General features: G+C 66.7%; 1 protein-coding gene across 2 annotated transcripts; it reads left to right on the forward strand.

Annotated features, from left to right (window-relative positions):
* Nucleotides 1–1,217: 1,217 nt before the first annotated feature.
* On the forward strand, nt 1,218–22,750 carry LOC142827720 (L-gulonolactone oxidase-like). Of its 2 annotated transcripts, none has more exons than XM_089776984.1 (12): nt 1,218–1,351; nt 4,049–4,150; nt 4,871–4,996; nt 7,433–7,527; nt 9,189–9,279; nt 10,044–10,229; nt 10,937–11,044; nt 14,916–14,992; nt 16,970–17,119; nt 19,766–19,930; nt 20,818–20,908; nt 22,394–22,750. In XM_089776984.1, the coding sequence occupies exons 1-12, from the start codon at nt 1,349–1,351 to the stop codon at nt 22,520–22,522; spliced, it is 1,323 nt and encodes a 440-aa protein (XP_089633110.1). In that variant the 5' UTR covers nt 1,218–1,348; the 3' UTR covers nt 22,523–22,750. The 2 variants fall into 2 exon arrangements, with proteins under 2 accessions (XP_089633110.1, XP_089633109.1); XM_089776983.1 differs by lacking the exon at nt 1,218–1,351 and adding an exon at nt 3,524–3,736.
* Nucleotides 22,751–22,763: the final 13 nt, after the last annotated feature.

Below are 22,763 nucleotides of genomic sequence, written 5' to 3' on the forward strand. Positions count from 1 at the left end.
CTGGCAGCGGGGCCGACAGACGCACCAGGCCCTGGGCACAGCGTGGGGCGGGCCTGCCCGGAGCCCCCAGAAGGGGTGGGACGGGGCAGCTGGCCCCCTGCTCTGCCCGGATCACAGTGCCCCCCCCCCAGCTCTCAGCGCGACCAAAACCTCCCCCCCTCCCCTCAAAGGGCAGCGACCAGGAGCTCCAGGCCCTTCTGTGTCGCTGGGCCCCAGGGCACCTGCCCCCTTTCCCCTCCCCCGTCGGCAGCCTGACTCCCGGCCTAGCGGGACAAAGCCACTTCCTTGTCCCCGGACCCCCGAGGAACGCCCTGCCCCCGCCCGGCTGCCCCCGGCCGCTCTTCTCCCAGGGCCCCAGCTGGGCACCTGGGGTCCGGCCTGGGCGTCTGCAGCTCACGGGGAAGCGAATTAACGAGCCAGCGGCCGCCCCCTCCCGGCACCTGCCCCCGATGTTGCCACGGACGGTCCCGAATCGGGGGGGACACACGTGCTAGGAGCCCGGCCCAGAGGTGCTGTCCCTGGCGCTCAGCGCCCCGGGGGGAGCACCCAGAGCGTGTCCCTTAACGAGCTGGGGGGCCCCCTGATCCCTGCCCCACCCCAGGGTCTGCCCCAGCCCAGCGCCCCCCCAGCCGTGTCCGGACAGCGCCAGGCTGGGGCTGGCTCCGCCGGACGTGCCCGGTTGCTGGCTCTCCGGTGCCAGCCAGCCCAGCACCCTGCCCCCCGGCTGCCCCCCCGCACCCTGCCCCCGGCTGCCCCCCAGCACCCTGCCCCCTGGCTGCCCCCCCAGCATCCTGCTCCCCGGCGGCCCCCCCCAGCACCCTGCCCCCGGCTGCCCCCCAGCACCCTGCCCCCCGGCTGCCCCCCCCCAGCACCCTGCCCCCGGCTGCCCCCCAGCACCCTGCCCCCGGCTGCCCCCCCAGCACCCTGCCCCCGGCTGCCCCCCAGCACCCTGCCCCCCGGCTGCCCCCCCCAGCACCCTGCCCCCGGCTGCCCCCCAGCACCCTGCCCCCGGCTGCCCCCCCAGCACCCTGCCCCCCGGCTGCCCCCCAGCACCCTGCCCCCGGCTGCCCCCCAGCACCCTGCCCCCGGCTGCCCCCCAGCACCCTGCCCCCGGCTGCCCCCCCCAGCACCCTGCCCCCCGGCTGCCCCTCCCAGGGTCAGGGCGCTCCGAGGGGCTCTGGCCGGGGGCAGGGACCGGGCAGGGCGGTTACTCATTAGCCCTGCTCGGCCTGGGGGCGGCCCCCTCCCAGGTGACTCGGCACCGCCCTGCTGCCCTCCCAGCCCGGCTGGCCCCCGCCCCGCCCCGCCGAGCAGCCAGGCGCCCGGGAGCGGAGCAGCGCCCGGCACCATGGTGAGGGGCGGCCGGACCCGGCAGCGCGGGGATGGGGGCACGTGCGGGAGGGATTCGATGGGGAAACCTCGGGGGGGGGGGCAAAATCTCCCCTAAGCCCCCCCCCCCACTTCCTGCTGGAGCAAACGGGCCCCGCCCGACACCGGCCTGGGGGACAGTCGGGGGGGGGGGGCGGGGGGGTCAGTGGCCTCAGGGCTCCGGTTTTAGGGTTCCCAGGTCCGGGGAGGGTCCTGCCCGATGAACCTGCCTGGCGCTGTTGGGGGGGGGTCACTGCTCAGCACAGGGGGCAGCAAGGCGAGCCCAGCCCCTGTGCGCCCCACCCCCTAAGCTGGGGATCCCCACCCTGCACCCCCTAACCTGGGCCCCCCCACTCCCCACCCCCTAACCTGGGGATCCCCACCCTGCACCCCCTAACCTGGGCCCCCCCACTCCCCACCCCCTAACCTGGGCCCCCCCACTCCCCACCCCCTAACCTGGGGATCCCCACCCTGCACGCCCTAAACTGGGCCCCCCCACTCCCCACCCCCTAACCTGGGCCCCCCACTCTGCACCCCCTAACCTGGAAATCCCCACCCCCTAACCTGGGCCCCCCCACTCTGCACCCCCTAAGCTGGGGATCCCCACCCTGCACCCCCTAACCTGGGGCCCCCCACTCCCCACCCCCTAACCTGGGGATCCCCACTCTGCACCCCCTAACCTGGAGATCCCCACCCCCATCCTGGGGCCCCCCACTCCCCACCCCCTAACCTGGGGCCCCCCACTCTGCACCCCCTAACCTGGGGATCCCCACCCCCATCCTGGGGCCCCCCAATCCTCACCCCCTAACCTGGGCCCCCCCACTCCCCACCCCCTAACCTGGGGATCCCCGCCCCTAACCTGGGCCCCCCCACTCTGCACCCCCTAAGCTGGGGCCCCCCACTCTGCACCCCTGCTGAAGGGACGGGTGAGAGAGGCCAGGGCCAGGAGCCGGCTGTAGCTGCCCCCCCCCCAGCAGAGAGCAGACAGTGCAGTGATGGGTCCCACCCCCCAGCGCCGTAGCAAGGGGGGGCCGGAGTCCAGCCCAAGGGACGGGATGGGGAGTCGGTGCCGCACGGCGGCTCCAGCGCCTGGGAGATGTTCGGGGGGGGGGGAGCTGGAGGAGACCAGGTGGGAGCTGTGAGGCCCCGGAGGGCCTGCAGCCAGGGCCCTGGGTGGGGAGGGGCCGAGCAGGGGGTGCCGGGGGGAGGGGCTCAGGGGGGGTCACCAGTGTCCTGGCCGTGTGGACGGGGCAGTCGGGGTTTCCAGCCCCCGCGCGGGAGCCGTGGCCCCACCCGGCCCTTTGCCGGCAGGAGTCGGGGTCCCTGGGCTGGGCGGGGCCCTGGACTCCTGCCCTGGGACGCTGGGCCTGGAGCCGCGGCTGAGGGGCTCAGGGCGCTGGTCTGGAGGCAATAGCAGCCCCCCCGCCCCAATATGGACAGTGGGAATGGGGGGGGAGGGGGCTGACCATGCCCTGACAATCCAAGTCTGCACGGGGAGCAGGGCCAGTCCGGGGGGGGGGGGGGGGGAGGAAGTTGGGGGCTCTGGACAGGGAGCAGGGCCAGTCGGGGTGGTGGGGGGTCAGGGTCAGGGGGGTGGGAAGGAGGGTCAGTCGGGGGGGTGGAGGAGTGGGGGCTCTGCACAGGCAACAGGGCCAGTCGGGGTGGAGGGGTGGGGGCTCTGCAGGGGGAGCAGGGCCAGTCGGGGGGAGGGGAGAGGGGGCTCTGCAGGGGGAGCAGGGCCAGTCGGGGTGGAGGGGTGGGGGCTCTACAGGGGGAGCAGGGTCAGTCGGGGTGGAGGGGTGGGGGCTCTGCAGGGGGAGCAGGGCCAGTCGGGGTGGAGGGGTGGGGGCTCTACAGGGGGAGCAGGGCCAGTCGGGGTGGGGGCTCTGCAGGGGGAGCAGGGCCAGTCGGGGTGGGGGGGTGGAGGGGTGGGGGCTCTGCACAGGGAGCAGGCAGTCAGGGGGTGGGCCTGGCTCTGCACGGGGAACAAGGAGCAGTCGGGGTAGAGGGGTGGGGGCTCTACACAGGGAGCAGGCAGTCAGGGGGTGGGCCTGGCTCTGCACGGGGAACAAGGAGCAGTCGGGGTGTCACGGGTCGGAGGGAAGCAGGGAGGGGTCTGTAGTGGGGGGGGGGGATGTCAGGGACAGAAGGGGCCTGGCTCCCTCAAGCAGCCCCTCCCCCAGCATCCCAGCCCTCGGAGGGCGATTCCAGGGGCTGCTCGTTGCTCCATGTCCCGTCGGCCCCTCTCCTCTCGCTTTGACCATTGGCTGTTGCTGCCAAGGGGGCAATGGCCCAGCCAGACTGCGTCAGACCCACCGGCCAGGGTCCTCTCTCTGGCAGGGCCACCCCAGAGGCTTCAGGGAAAGGGGTAAGAACCCCCCCAGCAGGTGTCTATGGGATAATCTGCCTCCGCAGAGCTCACATCCTGGGCTCGTATTTACAGACTGGCAAAAGTCCTGAAGAATGATGTCCAAAGATTAATAGCCCTTCTAGAATTCTGCTGTTATTAATTATGCTCACTCTGCCTGTGTCTGTACCCATATCACTCTTCAGACCCTTTGCAATGTTGTTCATTTCTTTGCCTCAATAGCTTCCTCTGGCAGGGAGTTCCACAGGTTAAAACATGTTGTGAGGGGGAAAAATCTTTCCCTTTGTCAGCTTTCATCTGTTTCTCTCCTAGGTTCACGGCCAGGAAGGGGTCAAATTCCAGAACTGGGCTCAGACGTATGGCTCCTCCCCCGAACTGTACTTCCAGCCGACATCGGTGGAGGAGATCAGAGAGGTGAGGAGGAGGCCCCCCTCCGCCCAGCAATGCCGCACGCCCCGCTTTGTGTGTCTGTGTGTACAGATCCCTGCCAGAGGGACGTTTCCACCTCGTGCATCTGACGAAGTGGGCTCCAGCCCTCGGAAGCTTCTGCCCGAATATGTTTTTGGTCTGTGAGGTGCCGCAGGACCCCGCATTGTCCTGAGCAAAAAGCAGCAGGGGAGGGGGAGCGGGAGGAGAATCTCGGGGTGACATTCTGGGGGTCGCCGCAGGAGGCCTGGGCCCCCTGCAATCCAGTGAAGCCCTGATGTAAGGGTGCCTAGACCTCCCGTGGCCGTCTGCAGGCAGTGGATTTCCCCCGGGGTGCAGGGTGCATACACCAGTCAGTGCCCCTTTGAGGCAGGTAGATTGGATTTTGCTGGGTGCGGCGTGTTGGCGACTGCCCGGTGCATTCCCGCGTGCCGAGCCCTGCGCAGACACACGCCGCCGCACAATGAGCCGGGGATCCCGTGGGCTTGCAGTGCTCCGCACGGGCGCTGTTGTGATGCTCTGCGCCTTCTAGTGGCCTGGAGAGCACAGCCGTGTTACCGCACGCACTGCCCTGTGTAGTGTGTCTCATCCGGCTCAAACGGGCTTCTAGCTGCTTTGGGGTGCAAGTGTCCTGGGTTCGAGTCCCGTGGGTGGCGGGTTCTCAGCGCCTTTGCAAGGGAGATGGCCTGCAGGGTGATGTCTTTGCAGATTTTGGATCTGGCCCGGCAGCGGAGCAAGACGGTGAAGGTGGTTGGGGGGGGCCATTCCCCTTCCGACATTGCCTGCACGGATGACTTCATGCTTCACCTGGGGAAGATGAACAAGATCCTCAAGGTACAGCGGGTCCCTGCTTTGCCAGGCGGTGGGCTGTCTCCAGAGCGTCACGGGGCGGGGACACGTTGGGGTCAATGAATGAACATGAGAACGGCCGGACTGGGTCAGACCAAAGGTCCATCTAGCCCAGTAGCCTGTCTGCCGACAGTGGCCAGCACCAGGTGCCCCAGAGAGGGTGGACCGAAGACAATGATCAAGCGATTTGTCTCCTGCCATCCCTCTCCAGCCTCTGACAAACAGAGGCCTGGGACACCATTTTATCCCCTGGCTAATAGCCTTTTATGGACCTAACCTCCATGAAATTATCCAGCTTCTCTTTAAACTCTATTATAGTCCTAGGCTTCACAGCCTCCTCTGGCAAGGAGTTCCACAGGTTGACTACACGCTGTGTGGAGAAGAACTTTCGTTTATTCGTTTTAAACCTGCTACCCATTAATTTCATTTGGTGTCCTCTAGTTCTTCTATTTAGGGAACTAATAAATAACTTTTCTTTATCGGCCCTCTCCACACCACTCATGATTTTATAGACCTCTATCATATCCCCCCTCAGTCTCCTCTTTTCTAAACTGAAAAGTCCCAGTCGCTTTAACCTCTCCTCATATGGGACCCGTTCCAAACCCCTAATCATTTTAGTTGCCCTTTTCTGAACCCTTTCCAAGGCCAAAATATCTTTTTTGAGGTGAGGAGACCACATCTGTACACAGTATTCCAGATGTGGGCGTCCCATAGTTGTATACAGGGGCAGGAAGATATTCTGCAAGTCATATGTGTCATAGTAGTAACGACAACAGTTAAAGTGCATCAAGAAAGGGAGGGGAAACCACAGACAAAAAATTGAAATTTTATCTCATTTGAAATGTCGGGGAAACCCCCAAATTTTGAAATGGGCCAAAATCAAGAACTTTCAGCAGGTGAGAAACCCAAGGTGCCGGGGGAAATCGGCAAACGTATCCTAAACAACGGGCCTCGTTTTAAAAAGTTCCGTTACATTCGAAACGTTGCGACCCGCTGGACGTGACAATACACTGGTGGTGCTCTCATCTGTGCCGGGCGGTGACACAGACCCCGGAATCCGCGCGAAACCGCTGCCCCTCCCCCCAGCGCAACAAAGAACTTGTGCCTGGCAGGAGTCGGGCTGCAGACGTGGGGAAAAGAGAGGTGGGCCTCTGAGCCCCGCCCACAAATCAAGCTCCGCCCACTCTGCACACCAATCACAGGCGCTGTGGCGCTCTTCCAGCTTATCCTTCTTTCCTGCTTGCCCTGCATGGAGTGACATCATTTGTGCATCGTCCAATCAGAAGCCAGAATCTGAGATGTTCCTGGAGCGACATTTCTCAGACAAAATAATTAGGGATGGTGCTTTCCTGAGCTCTGGCTGCCCCCCACACAGTGCTCACGCAGGGGCCAGAACGAGGGGTTGATCACACCAGACGGGGGATCGTAATACAGCCCTAGTCCCCCTTTCTTCCCTGCTTTGATCAGCCACAGAAGGGATACCAATGCCAATATTGCCATGGTCGTTGGTAGGGTTCAGAGTTAACACCCAGTTGAGATTAGCGGGCGGTTCACTCTCTTGAGTGACCCTTGCGGCCTTTCGGCAGCCTGGCTCAGTCCAGGACCGATCCTCGCTGCAGTTCGGCATTTAAAGTGTGTTAGGAGCCAGACAGGCAGGCAGCCGGGTTCAGTCCTGGCTTGCGCCGGGTCCAGGAGCTCAGACTCTCCCGGACAGGGGCTGCTTCCACCCTGCGCTGCTGCCTCTGCATCAGGGCAACAGACAGCTGGTCCGTGAGGGGAGGTTTTTAAACTGTCTCCCCCCGCGGACCAGATCCTGCATGGTGCCCCATGCTGCTGCCTCTGATCCAGGGAGTGGCAGTGGGGCTGGAGCGCGCTGGCTGCCAGCCCGCCCATCCCAGGGACTATAGAACAGTCGACTAACCAATACGAATTCATGTGGTTACTCGACTAGTCAATTCACCGAGATTCCGCATCCCTAACAAGGGCTCCACGTCCTCCTTCTGGAGAGATCAGGGGAGCTGATTTTATCCCGGCCTGCTGTCCAGAAGCAGAGCTGCCGGGCGCCGGAGACTAAACCCGCCGGGGAGACGGGAAATCTGACCCAACAGCCGGTCGTCTCGGGAGTCTGGCTCCAGCCCTGGTTCCTTGTCCTGTGGGGCGGTCCCACGACTGGGGGGCCCCTCCCCCACCCTTCACGGAGCTGGGGGAGCCTTAGAGCAAGTAGCCCCCCGGCCCGCCCATCCCTCCCCAGACACGGCGCATCGGGAGCCAGGACGGCTACGGAGACAGGGGCTTTCGCCGCCCGGCTCTGCACGGCCGCCCGGCCTGGGGGCTTCTCGGTGTGAGCTGCTCCAGGGCTGGGCCAGGCAGCAGGGGTCTCTCCCGACCCGGATCCCAGCGCTCACAGCTCGTCTCTTGCAGGTGGACGAGGAGAAGAGGCGAGTGACGGTGGAAGCGGGGATCCTGCTCTCCGATCTCAACGTGGAGCTGAGCAAGCACGGGCTGGCCCTGCCCAAGTGAGTGAGTCTTGGGCTGGCTGTGTGACCCACGCCAGACGCCCTCATGAGCCTCGGGCCCTTCCATGCCCCAGCCAGGATCTAGGCCAGGAGACCTACCGGGCTGAGCTAACCTGGCGTAAAGGCACCTCTGCTCTGGGGTACGAGTGTCCACACACCGTAGTGTTAGAGCGGAGGGGTCACTGCGGCAGGAAACGATCCGTTCCGGGGGGCTCCAGGCCAGTGTAGGCGCACGGGGGTGGGGCGCTGTGACGGCGCGTTGGGGGTCCCCCGTCTCCTGCACCCCGAAATGGCACAAACAGACTCCACCAGCCAGTAGAATTGAGGGTGGTTTATTGCTCCTCCAGGATACAGCACAGCACAGATGCAATCTGGTTACAGGAACTGGGGCTAAGAGGCCTCAGTGCCCCCCTTGAGATAGGGGAGTCCCAGCCCCCTCCCCAGCTCCTTCTCCCCTGCTTTCCAGCCAGGAACTAACTCCCTCTCCTCCAGCCCTGCCCCCCAGCCAGGGCAGCATCCACCTCCCTTTGTTCCTCTCCATGGGGGTCAGCTGGCCAAACCAGTTGGGATACCCTCTGCATAGTGACTCATCGCTTGTCTGCTCGGTGGAACTACAGACAGCAGCCAGAGAGTTAGCAGGTTACCCCCACTACGTCACAGGCGCATTCCCCATCTCCCGCCGCACGGCCATTCCCGGTCGGCACGCGCCTGCGCTTGGGGAAGAGGAACCGAGTCCCCGGCTCCGTCCCTTCGCTCTCGGGCGGGCCCAGGGAGGTCAGGCCCCAGCGTGCCCGGCGCCGTGGAGACGTGGTGAGCGACGGTCCCTTCCCGCAGACCGGGCGCCGCTCTCGCGGCAGGGCAGGGACGGTGTCGTGGTACTTAGCCCTGCGGCGCTGCACGCGGCGACCTACCCAGGCCCTGGCTCCAGGGGGCAGATTTGGGCTGCGGCTGGATTTCGAGCCAGCGCTTCCCCAGCGCGCGGGAAAAGCAACGCGGGAGGGCGGACTGGCCAGTTGCAAACCGCTTCCAGCCGCTTTCCTGGCTCCGAATTCCCACCCCGGCGAGCACCTCCCCAGGGCCGGGACGTCCGCGGGGCACCGGTGGCAGCCAGCAGCCCAGGCGGTCGGTGTGCTGGGCTGCGGGTCGGTTCCCCCTGCGCTGTCCCAGCTGGCTCAGCCACGGAGGCAGCTCCCCGTCAGCAGGGCTGCGAGCCGGGGATGGGGGAGGCTTGCAGGGAAGGCGGCCTGGAGCGGGGTCCCGTTGCAGCCTGTGTGCTGTGACCGTTCCCCTCCGTGCCCAGAAGCAGGCAGGGCTCAGCCTGCCCCCTGCACGTCTCGCTTGCCTGGCGCCGGATCCGTGCCGGGGGCTGGGGGACGGGTGGGGTGTTCCCTGAGATCAGCGTCAGGTCCTGGGCGAGCAGCACAGGGGCCGTCTGGAATCGGAGTGTCCGGCCCACGTCTGGTCCCCGCCCGGCAGCCTGTGATCTCAGCGGGGACTGAGGTGCAGCCGCGGGCGCCTTACGCTGGCTTGGCAGGCCCTGGTCTGGGGCAGCTGGCCATTAGCGGCCCTCGGACGTCAGGTTAATTAATATCGACTCGAGACGCACCCGGGCACAGCCCCCCCAGCGCCCTGCCCCGTGACGGGTCTTTGTGTGTCTGCAGCTTGGGAGCTGTTTCGGAAGTGGCGGCCGCGGGGGTCATCGGCACGGGGACGCACAACACGGGCATCAAACACGGCATCCTGCCCACCCAGGTGAGGCCGGGGCTGGCGGAACGGGGCTGGTGGGGACCAGGGACTGGGCTGGGAGGGACGTTGCCAGGACGGGCTGGGGGGAAATGAGCCCAAACCCCTGCACCCCTAGTGCACCCCAGTCCTATGTCCTAGGTCACAATCGCCTCCTTCGCCCAAACTCCCTCCCAGACCCCCCACCTGCTCCTGCACCCCGATCCCTCACCCCAAGCTCCCTTCTGCACCCAAACTCCTGCCCAGACCCCCCACCTGCTCCTGCACCCTGATCCCTCACCCCAAGCTCCCTTCTGCACCCAAACTCCCTCCCAGACCCCCCACCTGTTCCTGCACCCCGATCCTTCACCCCAAGCTCCCTTCTGCACCCAAATTCCCACCCAGACCCCCACCTGCTCCTGCACCCCGATCCCTCACCCCAAGCTCCCTTCTGCACCCAAACTCCGCCCAGACCCCCCACCTGCTCCTGCACCCCCATCCCTCACCCCAAGCTCCCTTCTGCACCCAAATTCCCACCCAGACCCCCACCTGCTCCTGCACCCCGATCCCTCACCCCAAGCTCCCTTCTGCACCCAAACTCCCGCCCAGACCTCCCACCTGCTCCTGCACCCTGATCCCTCACCTCAAGTTCCCTTCTGGGCCCAAACCCCCACCCAGACCCCCCCACTTGGCAGGGGCCCAGGGGCTGGAAAGGGCGCAGAGCCCCTGCCCTGCGGGGGTGGGGATGCTGCGCTCAGCCTCCGGGCAGTGGCGCATCCTCGTCTCCCCGACAGGTGGTGGCGCTGACGTTGCTGACAGCGTCCGGGCAGATCCTGGAGTGCTCCGAGTCCGCCAGCCCCCGAATCTTCCAGGCTGCCCGGCTGCACCTGGGCTGCCTGGGCGTGGTCCTGAGCGTCACCTTCCAGTGCGTGCCCGAGTTCTGCCTGGTGGAGACCAGCTTCCCCTCCACCCTACAGGAGGTACCGTAATGCCCGGAGTAGAGGCGGCAGCACAAAACGAGAGGCCCCTCTCTGACGCTGGTGCCGTGCAGGCGGGACGGGCTGCTCCGGCCGGGGCGGGGGGGTGCGATGGCAGCCGGCCGGGAGATGCCCCACGTGCCCTGCGCCCCTCGCGTGCAGTTTGGCTGCGGCCCAGGGGAGAACAAATGGGTCGCTGGAGGAGACTGGCACAGGCCGACCCAGTGACTGACGGGGACTCGCCGTTCTGCGCTGGCTTTGAACCCAGCCTCCCTCGGAGCCCGGCCGCGCTGGCCGCGAGCTGCCGCGAGTCCCCCTGGCCGGTCTCAGGCCTCGGCGCCGTCACTAGCCCGGAGCCGCGCTAGGAGGCTGTGGCCGTGGCTCTGATCTTCGAAGCCGTTTCCCGGGCTTGGTTCTTTTACGGATTTCATGGGAACGTTTCACACAGTCCTGCCGGGACCTGCCTGGGCAGGGGGAGTTCAGCCTCCAAGCCCCGATCCGGCCTCCAGCCCCCCCCCCCCGCCCGACTCCCTGCATGACCCGAACCCAGCGCTTCCCGTGGGGATGGACCATCCCCCTCCTGGGGGTGTCTGGCTGGATTGTTGAGTATTCTAAAGGCGGGGGAGGGGACCATTTGCACAGCTGCCGTGGGGGGGGGGGGGTCCCATGGCTCCCCCGCCCATTCACAGCGCTTGGTCTCTCCCACCCAGGTGCTGGACAACCTGGACAGCCACCTGCAGCGGTCGGAATATTTCCGCTTCCTGTGGTTCCCCCACAGCGAGAACGTCAGCGTCATCTATCAGGACCACACCGACAAGGTACCGCCCGCCCCGCTCCCGCCCCAGCCCCTCCACCCCCCGGGTCAGGGGGACACCTGCCCCGGCAGCAAGGAGGGACCAGCCCGGCACCGGCCGAGACGCAGCGCCAGAGCCCAGCGCCGAGGAAACCGCCCCGCCGGGGGCTGGCCATGCCACGGGGAGGGTCAGGCGCAGGACGTCCTGCGATCGCCTCTCCCAGGCCCAGGATCCCCTCTCCCTGGGCAGGGCCCTGCCTGGCCGGCGCTGGGGGAAATGGGGCTGCTGAGCCGGTGGCCTTCAAGTCCTAGAATCCTAGAACCCCAGGGCGGGCGGAGACCTCAGGAGGCACCGAGTCCAGCCCCCTGCCCAAAGCAGGACCAGCCCAACTCAATCATCCCACCAGGGCTTGGTCCAGCCGGGACTGAAACACCCCTAGGGATGGAGATTCCACCCCTCCCTAGGGAACCCAGCCCAGGGCTTCTCCACCCGCCTAGGGAAATGGTTTGTGCTAATCTCCAACCTAGACCTCGCCCCCTGCAACGTGAGCCCATCGCTCCTTGTTCTGCCACCTGCCCCCACTGAGACCAGCCTCTCTCCAGCCTCTTTGGACCCCCCCTGCAGGGAGTTGCAGGCTGCTCTCAAATCCCCCCTCGCTCTTCTCTTCTGCAGACTAAACAAGCCCAAATTCCTCAGCCTCTCCTCATAGGCCATGTGCTCCAGCCCTGAATCATTTTGGTCATTCTCCGCTGGACCCTCTCCAGTTAATCGACATCCTTTCTGTAGTGGGGGGCCCAGAATTGGACACAATACTCCAGATCTGGCCTCCCCAGAGCTGAGTAAAGGGGAACAATCACTTCCCTAGATCTGCTGACAGTGCTCCTCCTAATGCACCCTAACATGTCGTTAGCCTTCTTGGCTAGAGGGCGCCCTGTTGACTCAGATCCAGCTTCTCATCCACAGGAATCCCCAGGTCCTTTTCTGCAGAACTTCTACTTAACTGGTTGGTCCCCAGCCTGTAACAATACTTGGGATTCTTCCGTCCCAAGGGCAGGACTCTGCCCTTGTCCTTGTTGAACCTCATCAGATTTCTTGTGGCCCAATCCTCCCATTTGTCTAGGTCACTCTGGACCCGATCTCTGCCCTCCAGGGCATCTACCTCTCCCCCTAGCTTAATGGCACCAGCAAACTTGCTGAGCGTGCAACCCATCCCCTCATCCAGGTCATTAATAAAGATGTTGAGCAAAACCGTCCCTAGAACTGATCCTTGGAGCACTTCACTTGAAACCCACCGCCAGCCTGACACGGAGCCGGCGATCACGACCCGCTGGGCCTGACAGTCCAGCCAGCGTTCTGTCCACGTCACAGTGCATGTATCCAATCCAGACTTCCTCAACTTGCTGGCAAGAGGATTGTGGGAGACCGTATCAGAAGCTTTGCTAAACTCAAGGTTTATCACATCCCCCAACTTGCCCACGTCCACAGAGCCAGTTACCGCATCAGAGAAGCTAATCCGATTGGTCAGGCAGGACTTGCCCTTCGTGAATCCATGTTGACTATTCTCGGTCACCTTCCCCTCTTCCAAGTGCTTCAAAATGGATTCCTTGAGGATCCCCCCCATGATTTTTCCGGGGACTGAGGTGAGGCCGGCTGGTCTGTAGTTCCCTGGATCGTCCTTCTTCCCTTTTTAAAGATGGGCCCTACATTCGCCTTTTTCCAGTCATCCGGGATCTCTCCTGATCTCCACGAGTTTTCAAAGATAATGGCCAAAGGCTCCGCAATGACATTTGCCAACTCCCTGAGCCCCTCGGGTGCATTAGATCTGGCCCCATGGATTTGTGTATGTCTGGCTATTCTAAATAGTTCTTCACCTGTTCTTTCTCCACCGAGGGCTGCCCACCTCCTTCCCACACTGTGTTGCCTAGTGCATTTGTCTGGGAGCTGACCCTGTCTGTGAAGACAGAGACAAAGAAAGCATCGAGTACTTCAGCTTTCCCCACATCATCTGTCCCTAGGTTACCTCCCTCAGCCAGTAAGGGCCCCGCAGGCTCCCTCATCGCCCTCTTCTTGCTAACATGCCTGTAGAAACCTTTCTTCTTACCCCTTCACATCCCTTGCCAGCTGCAATTCCAATTGCGCTTTCACCTTCCTGATTACTCCTCTGCATTCTCGAGCAATATATTTATACTCGTCCCTCGTCATCCGTCCAAGTTTCCACTTCTTGTAAGCTCCCTTTTTGTGTTTAAGCTCGGCAAGGATTTCGCCGGTAAGTCAATCTGGTCGCCTGACACATTTGTTTTTCTTACTGCACGTCGGGATGGTTTGTTCCTGTGCCTTCTATAAGGCTTCTTTAAAATGCAGCCAGCTCTCCTGGACTCCTTTCCCCGTCATGTTACATCCCCAGGGATCCTGCCCATCAGTTCTCTGCTTTTCTGCTTTTCTGAAATCCAGGGTGTGTATTTTGCTGCTCTTCTTTCTTCCTTTGGTCAGGATCCTGAACTCGACCATCTCATGATCCCTGCTGCCCAGGTTGTCACCCACCTCTACTTCCCCTCCTAGTTCCTCCCTGTTTGTGAGCAGCAGGTCAAGCTGCACACGGCTCCTGGTCGGTTCCCTCAGCACTGGTACCAAGTATCCCCAACGTTCTCCCAAAACTTCCTGGATTGTCTGTGTCCTGCTGCATTGGTCTCCCAGCAGATGTCAGGGTGATTGAAGTCCCCCATGAGAACCAGGGCCTGCGATCTGGAGGCTTCTCTTAGTTGTCTGAAGAAAACCTCGTCTACCTCCTCCACCTGATCTGCTCTACAGCAGACACCAGCAACATCACCCCTGTTGCTCCCGCCGCTGAGTTTGACCCAAAGACTCTCAACAGGCTTTTCTCCCTGGCTGTGTCTAGACTGGCCAGTTTTTCCGGAAAATCAGCCGCTTTTCCGGAAAAACTTGCCAGCTGTCTACACTGGCTGCTTGAATTTGCGCAAGAACACTGACGTCCTACTGTAAGAAATCAGGGCTTCTTGCAGAAATACTATGCTGCTCCCGTTCGGGCAAAAGTCCCAGAGTAGACAGCTGAGATTTGTTTTGCGCAAAAAAGCCCCGATCGCGAAAATGGCGATCGGGGCTTTTTGCGCAAAAACGCGTCTAGATTGGCCACAGACGTTTTTCCACAAAAAGTGCTTTTGCAGAAAAGCGTCCTGCCAATCTAGACGCTCTGTTCCGAAAACTTTTCCGTTAAAAGCATTTCCGGAAAATCAAGCCAGTCTAGACGTAGTCCCTCTGTATCCTGGAGCGCTGAGCAATCCGTCTGCTCTCTGACATACAGAGCCACTCCTCCCCCTTCTCCCCCCGCCTGTCCTTCCTGAGCAGTCTACACCCTTCCCGGGCCGTGCTCCCGTCACGTGAGTCGTCCCACCAAGTCTCCGTTATTCCAGTCACGTCGTAGATCTCCGAATGGGCCAGGACTTCCAGTTCTTCCTGCTTGGTCCCAGGCTCCTTGCGTTCGTGTACAGACCCTTCGCTGACTTGCTGATTGTCCGACCTTCTCCATACGGATCGGGGCCCTCCTCCACCGCACCTTCCTCCCGGTGTTTCTTCCCCGCTTACCTCTGGGCGTAGGTCACTGTCCCCCCCGTAGGGGGCGCTGTGCAGCCGGGGGTGCTCTCTTACAGCTGGGCGGGGTGAGTGGACCCCACCTCCCTCGAGGCCTTTCACAAGGGCAGGCCCCCAGCTCCTGGCCAGGTCTGAGCCGTGCAGTTCTGCTCTGCCCACCTCATTCCCCAGCGTCCGTCTGACGCTTCCTGCCGTCCGCGGGAATGTCCTGGAGCGACAGACAAAGGGGGCCCGGGTCTGCCCCCGCCTGGGGAACCTCTGACCAGAGCGTTCGCCTCCTGCCTTGCAGCCTCCGTCCTCCTCCACCAGCTGGTTCTGGGACTACGCCGTCGGGTACTATCTGCTGGAGTTCCTGCTCTGGCTCAGGTAGGGCTGGGTTCTGGGGGCGTTTTCGCCTGGCGCCGTGTGGCGGGCGTGGCCGGGAAGGAGCCCACGTGGGGCTACGGCCACCAGCACGGCCAGGCTGCCGGGGCTTTGCGTGGGGTTGTGTGTTCCCCGCGTCTCCAGAATAAATCCAGCCCTGGGAGGAGAGGCGACCCGCTGGCCGACCTCAGTTAGGTCAGGGCAGCGGGGCTGGAGTGGCAGGAACTTGCCTTGGGATCGGGAACAGCCCGGGCTGTCGTGCTGGCTCTGCTGCTGACCTCAGAACTCGCCCCCTCTCTGTGCCTCAGTTTCCCCATCGGTGCTATCCCAGCCGTTACCCCATTGCAGAGATGGGGAAACCGAGGCACGGAGGGTGGTGAGGGTTTGCTGATGTTTCCCAAGCACCTTGAGGCTCTAACGCATCCGGTACGTGCTTGGGACTGTTAGCAGCTAGCAACCCTGCCCCTGTCAATAGCCAGGAATCAGCCATGCTCGGTGTACACTGGGGGTGCCGAGCAGTCGTCCATAGGGCACTGGCTGGCTGGGCCGTGGGGCTGGCTCCTTCTGCCCGGCTGCTCAGTCGCTTCTTTGCGCAGCTCAGTCCTGGGCTGTCCCATGACCGACTGGAGGGGGACGCGGGGCGGGCGACTGGGAGCCACACGCTCCCTGCGAAGATGTGCCCCCCGCTAGGGAGAGGTGGGCGCACCCCTGGGTGAAACGTGGAACATGATCTAAAATCCCCCCCCCCCGGCGTAAGAAACGCTCCGGGGCCCTTGTCAGAGCCGGGGACCTGCCCTTCCCTCCTTGCCACAGCCCGGCGCTTCCGTTCCTGGAGGGGCACAGAGCCCTGGGGCTAGTGTGTTAAAACAAAACCACCCCGCTCTATGTGTCAGAGACTCTCTACTGCGGAGGGCGATTCCCCCTCTGCTCAGGGGGGCAAGAGGGACTGTGCTTGGGAGCGGAAGGATCTGAGTCCTGTCCCTGCTGCCCAGCGCCCCGGCAGCCGGCGCGGAGTGGAGCTCTCACGCTACCCCTGGTTGCTGGGTTCCCACCTAGTCTCCCTCGTCTTTTCACGAGCTGCCCCCCCCCACGCCCCAGCGAGCTCCTCCCCGTGCGACACACCCACAGCCAGAAGAGCCTCCCCCCTCGCAGCTTCCTCCCCCGTCTGCCACAGCAAGTCACGGCCCTCGGGCCAGGCCCCCCGGGCTATCACAGACCAGCCAGTCCTGGCCCTGCCTCGGCGCAGGGGGGCCTGTCCAGCCCCACACGGCTCTGGGTCCCCGGGGCGGCGTGTCGGAGCCAGTCCTGGCCCTGCCTCGGCGCAGGGGGGCCTGTCCAGCCCCACACGGCTCTGGGTCCCCGGGGCGGCGTGTCGGAGCCAGTCCTGGCCCTGCCTCGGCGCAGGGGGGCCTGTCCAGCCCCACACGGCTCTGGGTCCCCGGGGCGGCGTGTCGGAGCCAGTCCTGGCCCTGCCTCGGCGCAGGGGGGCCTGTCCAGCCCCACACGGCTCTGGGTCCCCGGGGCGGCGTGTCGGAGCCAGTCCTGGCTCTGCCTCGGCGCAGGGGGGCCTGTCCAGCCCCACACGGCTCTGGGTCCCCGGGGCGGCGTGTCGGAGCCAGTCCTGGCCCTGCCTCGGCGCAGGGGGGCCTGTCCAGCCCCACACGGCTCTGGGTCCCCGGGGCGGCGTGTCGGAGCCAGTCCTGGCCCCGCCTCGGCGCAGGGGGGCCTGTCCAGCCCCACACGGCTCTGGGTCCCCGGGGCGGCGTGTCGGAGCCAGTCCTGGCCCCGCCTCGGCGCAGGGGGGCCTGTCCAGCCCCAGACGGCTCTGGGTCCCCGGGGCGGCGTGTCGGAGCCAGTCCTGGCCCTGCCTCGGCGCAGGGGGGCCTGTCCAGCCCCACACGGCTCTGGGTCCCCGGGGCGGCGTGTCGACATGGGCGCTCCCTGGGCCGCCCCGCCCTGATCTCTCTCCGTCTCCGGCAGCACGTTCCTGCCCGGCCTGGTGCGCTGGGTCAATCGCTGCTTCTTCTGGCTCCTCTTCACGTGCAAGGTGGAGAACGTCAACCTGAGCTACAAGATCTTCAGCTACGAGTGTCGCTTCCGGCAGCACGTCCAGGACTGGGCCATCCCCATGTGAGCGGGGGGCCGGGCCAGGGCCGTGCGGGGGGTGCCGGGCGGGCCAGGGCCATCCCCATGTGAGCGGGGGGCGGGGCCAGGGCCGTGCGGGGGGTGCCGGGCGGGCCAGGGCCGTGCGGGGGCTGCCGGGCGGGCCGGGGCCGGGGCCGTGCGGGGGGTGCCGGGCGGGGCCGAGGCCGTGCGGGGGGGGGGTGCCGGGCGGGGCCGGGGCCGTGCGGGGGGGGGTGCCGGGCGGGCCGGGGCCGTGCGGGGGCTGCCGGGCGGGGCCGGGGCCGTGCGGGGGGTGTATAAAGTCTGTATAAAGGAAGCCTCCCCAGGGCTGAGCGAGTCGTTAGCCCAGCCGGGCTTGGGGTGAGGGGGGGTCTTGAGCTATCGGAGATGTGACCCCCCCCCGATCCTAGCTCCCCGTGGCCTAACCCCGCTGAGGCTGCAGGGCGGGAGGTGCCCGGTATCTGGCAGGCTGGGCCTGGGTTACCCCGATAGGGGGCTAGTGGGGCACACGCTGGTTTTGTCCCACGTTGGGGCCAGTTGGGAACCGGGCTCTGGGGCCCCCACCGGCCCCTCCCTTTCCGGTTCCTCTCACACGGCCCCAGCAGGGCCAACGCGCCTCCCCAGGGCCGGCAGCGCTGAGCCGCAGGGACTGGCCCGTGGGGTCACCCCCAGGAGCCGGGGGGGGGGGGGGCTGCAAACAAACCCACAGAAACTCAGAGCAGCTTCCCGGGGGGCCCGTCCTGCAGGGCCCGGCTTTCTGAGGGGGGGGGGGGCTCTGGGTCCAGCTTAGCTCGCAGGGTCTTGGCTCTGTGAGAACGGCCCCGTCAATCGATCGCCCCTTTGTTATCCCAGCCCTGACCCCCCCCCCCAGCTCTGCCCCTCAGTCCCACCCCATCCCCCCCTCCCAGCCCTGCCCCGCGAGCTCTGCCACTGCCCCTCAGTCCCACCCCATCCCCCCTCTCCCAGCCCTGACCCCCCAGCTCTGCCCCTGCCCCTTAGTCCCACCCCATCCCCCCTCTCCCAGCCCTGACCCCCCCCAGCTCTGCCCCTGCCCCTCAGTCCCACCCCATCCCCCCTCTCCCAGCCCTGCCCCCCCAGCTCTGCCTCTGCCCCTCAGTCCCACCCCATCCCCCCCTCCCAGCCCTGCCCCCCAGCTCTGCCACTGCCCCTCAGTCCCGCCCCATCCCCCCTCTCCCAGCCCTGACCCCCCCAGCTCTGCCCCTGCCCCTCAGTCCCACCCCATCCCCCTCTCCCAGCCCTGACCCCCCCAGCTCTGCTACTGCTCCTCAGTCCCGCCCCATCCCCCCTCTCCCAGCCCTGACCCCCCCAGCTCTGCTACTGCCCCTCAGTCCCGCCCCATCCCCCCTCTCCCAGCCCTGACCCCCCCAGCTCTGCTACTGCTCCTCAGTCCCGCCCCATCCCCCCTCTCCCAGCCCTGACCCCCCCCAGCTCTGCTACTGCCCCTCAGTCCCGCCCCATCCCCCCTCTCCCAGCCCTGACCCCCCCAGCTCTGCCCCTGCCCCTTAGTCCCGCCCCATCCCCCCTCTCCCAGCCCTGACCCCCCCAGCTCTGCCCCTGCCCCTTAGTCCCACCCCATCCCCCCTCTCCCAGCCCTGACCCCCCCAGCTCTGCTTCTGCCCCTCAGTCCCACCCCATCCCCCCTCTCCCAGCCCTGACCCCCCACCTCTGCTACTGCCCCTCAGTCCCACCCCATCCCCCCTCTCCCAGCCCTGACCCCCCCAGCTCTGCTACTGCCCCTCAGTCCCACCCCCGTCTCCCCTCTCCCAGCCCTGACCCCCCAGCTCTGCCCCTGCCCCTTTAGTCCCACCCCATCCCCCCTCTCCCAGCCCTGACCCCCCCCAGCTCTGCCACTGCCCCTCAGTCCCGCCCCATCCCCCCTCTCCCAGCCCTGCCCCCCCAGCTCTGCCCCTGCCCCTCAGTCCCGCCCCATCCCCCCTCTCCCAGCCCTGGCCCCCCCAGCTCTGCCCCTGCCCCTCAGTCCCGCCCCATCCCCCCTCTTCCAGCCCTGCCCCCCCAGCTCTGCCCCTGCCCCTCAGTCCCACCCCATCCCCCCTCTCCCAGCCCTGACCCCCCAGCTCTGCTACTGCCCCTCAGTCCCACCCCATCCCCCCTCTCCCAGCCCTGACCCCCCCCAGCTCTGCCCCTGCCCCTCAGTCCCACCCCATCCCCCCTCTCCCAGCCCTGACCCCCCCAGCTCTGCCACTGCCCCTCAGTCCCATCCCATCCCCCCTCTCCCAGCCCTGACCCCCCCCAGCTCTGCCCCTGCCCCTCAGTCCCACCCCATCCCCCCTCTCCCAGCCCTGACCCCCCCCAGCTCTGCCACTGCCCCTCAGTCCCATCCCATCCCCCCTCTCCCAACCCTGGCCCCCCAGCTCTGCCCCTGCCCCTCAGTCCCGCCCCATCCCCCCTCTCCCAGCCCTGGGGGCGTGTGGGGCTCTGGCCCGGTGCTGCTGGGGAAGGCCGGCTGACGGCCCGGCAGCGCGAGGGCGCCCCAGGGCTAACGGGGCCGGGGGGGTTGCTCTGGGCAGTGAGAAGACGCGGGAGGCGCTGCTGGGGGAGGCCGGCTGACGGCCCGGCAGCGCGAGGGCGCCCCAGGGCTAACGGGGCCGGGGGGGGGGTTGCTCTGGGCAGTGAGAAGACGCGGGAGGCGCTGCGGGAGCTGCAGGCCGCGCTGGAGAACAGCCCCGGGCTGGTGGCGCACTACCCGGTGGAGGTGCGCTTTGCGCGGGGCGACGACATCCTGCTGAGCCCCTGTTTCCAGAGGGACAGCTGCTACGTGAACGTCATCATGTACAGGTAGGGGCTGGTGGGGGGCGGGTCCAGCGGGGCCGGGGGCCCACGGGACGGCGCAGCCCAAGCCGGAGCCGCCTGCAGCCGTCTCTTCGCCTGGTGGGTCGGGCGCCCGGGTGCCTGTTCCCAGCACCGTCACCGGGGTCCTTGGGCCAGCCACAGCCCCGCCCCGTGCCTCAGTTTCCCCACATGGCGGGTGGGGCATGGACACGGGCCGGTCCTGTGGCCTGTGGCTGCTGGGATGCAGGTTTGCTCGGCTCATGGCCACTCGATGACAGAGCTGCCGGCTGCTCCGGCCTGCCCCGGGGGGGTCTGACTGGGACTCGCTGTTCATTGCTGGGATTGTGGGGGGTCTAGGGGCCCCAGCGAGGCCCTGCAGCCCCTCGGCGCAGGGCTGGACAAGCACAGACCCGGCCACGTCCCCCCGCCTGGTCTCCGGGGCTCTGCCCCGTCCCAGCCCCCTGCGATGGGTCCCAGCCCTTTCCTGGGGTGCTGCCCAGCAGGGACCCAGCCCCCACATGGGAAGGGCTCCTGCCAGCCCCCCAGCTCCCTGGGCGCAGGGTTCCCCGGCTCAGGGACAGGGCGTCTCTGGCCCCGCTCGGAGCTGGAGCAGCGGCTGCCCCAGGCGCCAGCCAGCTGGGATGCTCCCAGGGCAGCGGCTGCTGCGTCTGGCACGGAGGGGCCCAGGTTCGAGCCCCACTGCGGCCAGAGCAGGGCTGGGAGCAGAAGCAGCCCCCAGCCAGGGGCTCGGGCTCCCGTGAGCAGCCCCCCGGGAGGGGCAGGAGGATCCAGCCCTGCCACGGGGAGCGGCTCTGTCCCCCTCCTGTGGCCAGACCCTCCGTGGCGGGGGGGGGAGGCAGGAGCCAGCCCCCGACGCTGCCCTGTGCCCGCAGGCCCTACGGGAAGGACGTGCCCCGGCTGGACTACTGGCTGGCCTACGAGAGCATCATGAAGAAGGCCGGGGGGCGACCGCACTGGGCCAAGGTACCGACGCGGCTGCCCAGGGAGGAGCCAGGTCACCCAGCCCCTGAAACCCTGAACCACATTCCGGGGGGGCGGGACCGGCCTGGATGCTCCCCAAGGCAGAGTCCTGTCCGGGAACCCCCCAGCCCCTCCCCCCGCCTTGCCCCATCTCCCTGCTGCGGCTCCCAGCCCCCCCACTCCCGACCCGGGGGCCCTGAGGTGCACAGGAGGCCACGTGGGGCCAGGTGGGGCTGGGGTGGCAGGAATCGGCCGCTGTCCCCCCGGGAGGAGGGGGAGGCCTCGTTAGATGGGGGCAGGGAGATGTGGATCCTCCCAGGGCAAAGGGGCTAAGGGGGGCGGCTCAGCGTTCAGTCTGGACCCACGGGGCAAACGGGGCCTTGCGGAGCTCGTGGGTGAGCCAGGTGGTCCCTTACAGCCCAGAGGGTCTGTCCACACTGCACCCGGCTCCGGTCTGAGACCAAGCCGCCTTCGGTCCACCCGCCCGCCAGCAAGCTCCCGGGGCCGGCTGGGGCTGGGAGAGCCCAGGGCTGCTGCGACTCGGCCAGCCCCTGCCTTGTGGCCGCGGGGACGCAGGCCAGGCCAGAGGGGCTGCGTCGTGGCGCGTCGGTGCGGCCGGGGGACCCAGCTCCAGCCGTTGTGGCCCCGGGGTTCCCGAGCCGCTCCCGCGCATATAGAGCCCCCGGGGTTCCCGAGCAGGGCGGGCGCTCGAGCCGCTCCCGCGCGTATAGAGCCCCCGGGGTTCCCGAGCAGGGCGGGCGCTCGAGCCGCTCCCGCGCGTATAGAGCCCCCGGGGTTCCCGAGCAGGGCGGGCGCTCGAGCCGCTCCCGCGCGTATAGAGCCCCCGGGGTTCCCGAGCAGGGCGGGCGCTCGAGCCGCTCCCGCGCGTACGGAGCCCCCGGGGTTCCTGAGCAGGGTGGGCGCTCGAGCCGCTCCCGCGCGTACGGAGCCCCCGGGGTTCCTGAGCAGGGTGGGCGCTCGAGCCGCTCCCGCGCGTACGGAGCCCCCGGGGTTCCCGAGCAGGGCGGGCGCTCGAGCCGCTCCCGCATGTACGGAGCCCCGGGGTTCCCGAGCAGGGCGGGCGCTCGAGCTGCTCCCGCGCGTACGGAGCCCCCGGGGTTCCCGAGCAGGGCGGGCGCTCGAGCTGCTCCCGCGCGTACGGAGCCCCCGGGGTTCCCGAGCAGGGCGGGCGCTCGAGCCGCTCCCGCGCGTACGGAGCCCCCGGGGTTCCCGAGCAGGGCGGGCGCTCGAGCCGCTCCCGCGCGTACGGAGCCCCCGGGGTTCCCGAGCAGGGCGGGCGCTCGAGCCGCTCCCGTACGTACGGAGCCGCCCGCCCCCTGCGCCGGTAACACTCTGGGGTCGGGACTCGCGCGGGGTCCGCCCGGGGCTGCGCGGGCGCCCCTATGTCTCTGCAGCCCAGCGCAGGATGCTGGTGTCGGCGGGTGCCCTGTTGGGGGTTCGCCGGGTGCCACGGTCGCTCTCTCGCAGGCTCACACCTGCACCCGCAAGGACCTGGAGAAGATGTATCCCGGCTTCCGGCAGTTCTGCGCCATCCGGGAGGAGCTGGACCCCACCGGCATGTTCCTGAACCCCTACCTGGAGAGGGCGTTTTACTGAGGGAGGCCGGCGCGGCGCGAGAGAAAGGAAGCTCCCCAGCCTGTCTCCTTGGGAGACTGGCTCCTTCCACGCCGGCCCCGCATGGGCACCCAGCCCCGATCTCTCTGGCTCCCAGCCCTGCCCTCTGCAGCCCGTCTCTTAGCCAGGGACTGTCCCGATCGGTGTCTGTGCAGCTCCGAGCGCCGTGTCCGAGAGCGCGCCCAATAAAGAACCAGCAGTGACTGGGAACGGTCTCTAGGCT

This window comes from Pelodiscus sinensis, chromosome 3, assembly GCF_052426305.1.
Source record: "Pelodiscus sinensis isolate ZL-2025 chromosome 3, ASM5242630v1, whole genome shotgun sequence".
In the NCBI taxonomy this organism is placed as follows: Eukaryota; Metazoa; Chordata; order Testudines; family Trionychidae; genus Pelodiscus; species Pelodiscus sinensis.

What these genes read in the sequence shown, in the direction of transcription:
- LOC142827720 (XM_089776983.1), top strand. Translation starts at nt 3,656, where the DNA reads ATGGCCCAGCCAGACTGCGTCAGACCCACCGGCCAGGGTCCTCTCTCT. An exon ending in AGATGAACAAGATCCTCAAG is followed by an intron (nt 4,997 to 7,432) that starts GTACAGCGGGTC and finishes CGTCTCTTGCAG; the next exon opens with GTGGACGAGGAGAAGAGGCG. An exon ending in GTGAACGTCATCATGTACAG is followed by an intron (nt 19,931 to 20,817) that starts GTAGGGGCTGGT and finishes CTGTGCCCGCAG; the next exon opens with GCCCTACGGGAAGGACGTGC.